At 46.6% G+C, this 6000-nt stretch overlaps 1 protein-coding gene across 1 annotated transcript in view; it reads right to left on the bottom strand.

Annotated features, from left to right (window-relative positions):
- Positions 1–677: 677 nt before the first annotated feature.
- The window catches only part of GET1 (guided entry of tail-anchored proteins factor 1), a 339667-nt gene continuing 334344 nt past the window's right edge, over positions 678–6000 (bottom strand). Inside the window, exon 5 of the mRNA XM_063956589.1 lies at positions 678–970. Coding sequence (XP_063812659.1) covers positions 897–970 — 74 coding nt within the window. The 3' untranslated portion in view covers positions 678–896. The remainder of the gene's footprint in view (positions 971–6000) is intronic.

Raw genomic sequence — 6000 nt, 5'->3', positions numbered from 1 at the left:
TGGAAGTCTAGGTTATGAACCAGTCACCATTTTAAACACATTGACATTTTCTGAGTGTCGACATATTAGAATTCTGAACGTAGCGATATTTTGTGTTTAGACAGTATGGAGTCTATAATGACTGCCGGCTTGTGATTGTCAACAAAACATGCGGAAACCCCAGCTAACATAGGTGTGGCGAGAGAGGTCAGTAAGAACGCATCGCTAGAGTGGGCTGGAACACCATGCACTGCTAGTGGTGAGGTCAGAGAGGTCAGTAAGAATGCATCGCTAGAGTGGGCTGGAACACCATGCACTGCTAGTGGTGAGGTCAGAGAGGTCAGTAAGAATGCATCGCTAGAGTGGGCTGGAACTCCATGCACTGCTAGTGGTGAGGTCAGAAAGGTCAGTAAGAACGCATCACCAGAGTGGGCTGGAACACCATGCACTGCTAGTGGTGAGGTCAGAGAGGTCAGTAAGAACGCATCACCAGAGTGGGCTGGAACTCCATGCACTGCTAGTGATGTGATCAGAGAGGTCAGTAAGAATGCATCACCAGAGTGGGCTGGAACTCCATGCACTGCTAGTGGTGTGGTCGGAGAGGTCAGTAAGAATGCATCACCAGAGTGGGCTGGAACGCCATGCACTGCTAGTGATGTGATCAGAGAGGTCAGTAAGAATGCATCACCAGAGTGGGCTGGAACGCCATACACTGCTTTATTTCAGATGGGAAAAGAAAATATTTCAAGCTAACAACAAAAAGTATAATGACTTGATTAGATGTTCTGACATGATTTACACACAGAAATGAATAAATATATCCTAGGGTTCGGAGGCATGTAAACAATATATTACGCACATTAATTAATACGGGCTGCAGCATGTAGGAATACTGCCTTGTCGATACTTTGTTCTTTTCAGCTTATAGGGTACAACAAAATGGCTACAACTTTGTTGCAGACCACGAGCCAGCAGGTAATTCCTACCCCACCTGAAACAAAGAAAACCAAAGTTAGTGAGTAATCAGTATGCAGAATTATTTCTGCGTGAAGTATGGCTGCTAGTCAGATACACAGACCCTATGTCATGTGAAGGGAAGGAAAGAGGGGGGCACAGAATGTTTTTACAGTGCATATAGAGCTCAGAGGAGCATTTCAGAGCAACTCTGCTCATTACATCATATGCCATGTGACTGTGGATTACAGGGCTGGATTGAGACCTACATGGGCTAAGGCAGTGGTTCCAAAGTGTGTGCCATGGCACTCTAGTGTGCCGCAGTTCATTTGCAGGGGTGCTGCAGCCTGGTGTTCCAATCCGGTCCCAAATTCAATTGGGACAGCCATTTATAAGGCAGCAGCTAGGCAGCGTGCTGCCTTAGCTATAACTACCGTGTGCAGCCTTTTACATAGCTCCAGCTGCTCCACCTCCATTCTCCTCTTCCCTGTGCGGTGTTTGAAGCTGTAGCACACCCACTACCCTGCTCTATGGCTTTCTGATAATATCCAATATTCACTCTGAGGTCTAACGGCACTGAGGTCTAACGCGCTGTAGGATTCACTTAGAGCTAGTGACATCACTGAGGTCTAACTGCACTGCAGCGATTCTGATAATATCCAATATTCACTCAGAGCTAGTGACATCACTGAGGTCTAACCACACTGTAGGATTCACTCGGAGCTAGTGACATCACTGAGGTCTAACCACACTGTAGGATTCACTTAGAGCTAGTGACATCACTGAGGTCTAACCGCACTGCAGCGATTCTGATAATATCCAATATTCACTCAGAGCTAGTGACGTCACTGAGGTCTAACTGCATTGTAGGATTCACTCGGAGCTAGTGACATCACTGAGGTCTAACTGCACTGCAGCGATTCTGATAATATCCAATATTCACTCAGAGCTAGTGACATCACTGAGGTCTAACCACACTGTAGGATTCACTCGGAGCTAGTGACATCACTGAGGTCTAACCACACTGTAGGATTCACTTAGAGCTAGTGACATCACTGAGGACTAACCGCACTGCAGCGATTCTGATAATATCCAATATTCACTCAGAGCTAGTGACGTCACTGAGGTCTAACTGCACTGTAGGATTCACTCGGAGCTAGTGACATCACTGAGGTCTAACCGCACTGCAGCGATTCTGAGAATATCCAATATTCACTCTGAGCTAGTGTTATCACAGAGGTCTAACAGCACTGCAGGATTCACTCGGAGATAATGACATCACTGAGGTCTAACCGCACTGCAGCGATTCTGAGAATATCCAATATTCACTTGGAGCTAGTGTTATCACAGAGGTCTAACCGCACTGTAGGATTCACTCGGAGCTAGTGACATCACTGAGGAATAGGGGATTCCTTAATTAGCACACTAGTTCCTTATGAATTTCTAAACGTAACAATGTGTGCCTCCCTGCAAGCAGCAGCAGGGTGTGAAAGAGCTTCCACTTTATTAAATAAACTATTGAGGTGGAAATGAAAATGTTGTAGTGGCTGAAGAACGTATTGCAGGAGCCGAGAGGCTGTCTGACTGCTCTGTGGTGGATTGGAATGTGCTGTAATTGTAGCCACAAACCACCACTAGGTTTAATAATCCACTAAGTACAACACCACAGCGACGATTTTATGAATGAGAAGACATATATCATGCCATATATCAATATCACATAACAGAAGGCAACTAATGTGTAGATAATACATATGATGTCATCAGTACCTTTATACCAGCACACATAAAAAATGAGACGTCACTAACATTACTGTGGAATACAAATGGGGCCGTGATTTAAAGCTGCATATAAATGCAATATAACTGCGTTTTGTATAAAACCTGTCCTATTGCCATGCGCATAACCTGATGCCATATTTGCAGTTACACATGACTCTGGATAATGGATCGGGGTGACGTTCACATGCAGGTGCTGTACAGTAAGGTCACAACCCATGGCCTTAGGTGTGTAGGTAGCGGATGTCTTGCACACCCATAAGCCTGGTTAAAGTTTACCTATTGTTGATAATGACTGTGGAAGCATTTCTGTGCCCTATTTTAGGTTATACGCATCTTAACACATGTGCAACTTACAACATACAATATTATTTTTGGGTGTACTCAAAGTGCGCATCTTTACACCTAACTACACGGGCGAGTCACATTATTATAACCACCAGCTAATAGCCGGAGTAACCGTCGTGTGCAGCACGGACAGCAGCTAGACGGGCTGATCTGTCATCTTACACACACCTGATAGCCTCCAGGTTAATTCTGACGGTGAGCTGATCCACTGTAACGCGTCGGTCAGCCCTCACGCACCTTCATAGCCGACGTTCACCTCTCACATCAATGGCACGTGGTGCTCCGCAGTTTCTACATCAGTTATTCGCAATGGTGCCATTTTTCCAGTCATGATACATCTTCACCGCAGCAGCACGCGGACAGGTCACACACTGCGCTGTGTCGGAGATACTGCCACCCTTGGCCCGAAATCCGATAATCCTCCCTTTTTGCTATTATACTCGTATAAATTGCCCCTTTTGCCCGTGACAGCAACGAGTGATATGTGTGCAGATGGCCTATCCAACACCTTATATACCCGCCAAGCCAGCACATGACACGTGACGTACTTCATAGGCTACGCGCTGCCGACGTCACACGTCGGAGGTGGTCATAATAATGTGACTCAACTGTGTATAAAGAAGGCCCTTGGTATATGGCATGAGCAGACGTAATGGAAACAGGTCTGGCATGGAAGGAGTTTTATCAGGACCAGCACTGTTTGTAATTTCCTTATTTAAATATATTTATTTGCACCAGTTGGAAAATTACCAGCAGGAGGTGACTGGGTATAAGAAAATGGTTAGCATTACTGCCTCACAACACAGAGGTCATGGGTTCGATTCCCACCATGGCGCTAACTGTGTGGAGTTTGTATATTCTCCACATGCCTGTGTGGGTTTCTCCCGGGTGCTCCGGTTTCCTCCCACAATCCAAAAATATACTGGTAAGGTAATTGGCTCCAGACTAAAAATTAACCCTAGAGTGAATGTGTGTGCGTGTACATGGGCAGATTAGATGAGCCAAGTGGTTCTTATCTGCCATTACATTCTCTGTTTCTAAGATGTCACTGGTAAGGAAATAAGAAAGAACATTGGGGTTTCCGGCTTCCCCTTCTACAAGATGTCACTGGCACTTGTAAGTAAGGAAAATAGGATTTTAATTACCTCTCGTAGTCCGTAAAGGAAGCTGGGGTTCGTTTAGTGCCATGGGGTATAGACGGATCCACTAGGAGCCATGGGCACTGTAAGAGTTTAATATTGTGGGCTGGCTCCTCCCGCTATGCCCCTCCTACCAGACTCAGTCTAGAAACTGTGCCCGAGGAGACGGACATACTTTGAGAGAAGGAAAAACACAGATAGTGGTGAGATTCACACCAGCTCACACATAACAAAAAGGAAACAACAATACTGAACCAAGTAACAACGCAGGAATACGAAGCACTGGGCAGGCGCCCAGCATCCTCTACGGACTGCGAGAAAAGGATTTACCAGTAGGTAATTAAAATCCTATTTTCTCTTACGTCCTAGAGGATGCTGGGGTCCATTTAGTACCATGGGGATGTATCAAAGCTCCCAGTACGGGAGGGAGAGTGCTGAGGTTCCTGCAGAACAGATTGACCAAACTTTAGGTCCTCAGAGGCCAAAGTATCGAACTTGTAGAACTTAGCAAACGTGTTCGACCCAGACCAAGTAGCTGCTCGGCAAAGCTGTAAAGCCGAGCCACCCCGGGCAGCCGCCCAGGAAGAACCCACTTTACGAGTAGAGTGAGCCTTAACAGATTTTGGACACGGCAAGCCTGCCGTCGAATAAGCATGCTGGATAGTAAACCTGATCCAGCGAGAAATCGTCTGCTTAGAAGCAGGACACCCAACCTTGTTGGGATCATAACGGACATATAAAGCGTCCGACTTCCTGTGACGAGAAGTTTTCTTCACATAAATATTCAAAGCCCTCACCACATCCAAGGACTTTGAGGTAATTGAGGATTCAGTAGCCACTGGCACCACAATAGGCTGGTTAATATGAAAAGCCGACACAACCTTTGGAAGAAATTGCTGACGCATTCTGAGCTCAGCTCTATCTTCATGGAAAATCAAGAGGGGGCTCTTGCATGACAATGCCCCCAATTCTGACACAAGTCTAGCAGATGCCAATGCCAACAGTGTGACTGCCTTCCAAGTAAGAAACTTGACGTCCACCTCCTGCAAAGGTTCGAACCAATCCAAGCCAATTGTTTCTGGAAGAAAATGGACAAGGCCGAAATCTGGACCTTTATGGAGCCCAAGTGTAGGCCCACATCCACACCTGCTTGCAGAAAGAGGAGAAACCGTACCAGTTGAAACTCCACCATTGGAAACTTCTTGGATTCACACCAAGACATATACTTTTTCCAAATCCGATGGTAATGTTTAGATGTAACCCCCTTCCTAGTTTGTACCAGCGTAGGAATTACCTTTTTCGGAATACCCTTCCGAGCTAAGATCTGGCGCTCAACCTCCATGATAGGCGAACGGCCCCTGTTGCAGAAGGTCCTTGCGAAGAGGAAGAGGTCCCAGATCCTCCAGCAGTAATTCTAGAAGATCCGCATACCAAGCCTTCCTTGGCCAGTCTGGAGCAATGAGGATCGCCTGAACTCTTGTTCTTTTTATTAGTTTGAGAATCCTTGGGATGAGTGGAAGTGGAGGGAAAACATACACTGACTGGAACACCCACGGAGTTACCAGTGCGTCCACCGCCACTGCCTGTGGTTCTCTCGACCTGGAACAGTACCTGCAAAGCTTCTGTTGAGGCGAGAGGCCATCATGTCTACCTGAGGTACGCCCCATCAGCTTGTCACCTCTGCGAACACCTCTGGGTGGAGGCCCCATGCTCCTAGACGGAGATCGTGTCTGCTGAGGAAGTCCGCTTCCCAGTTCTCCACTCCCGGAATGAAGATTACTGATAGCGCCACTGCGTGCTT

The sequence above is a fragment of the Pseudophryne corroboree genome, chromosome 2, assembly GCF_028390025.1.
Source record: "Pseudophryne corroboree isolate aPseCor3 chromosome 2, aPseCor3.hap2, whole genome shotgun sequence".
Classification (NCBI taxonomy): Eukaryota; Metazoa; Chordata; class Amphibia; order Anura; family Myobatrachidae; genus Pseudophryne; species Pseudophryne corroboree.
This window is presented reverse-complemented; position numbering and strand designations above follow the sequence as displayed.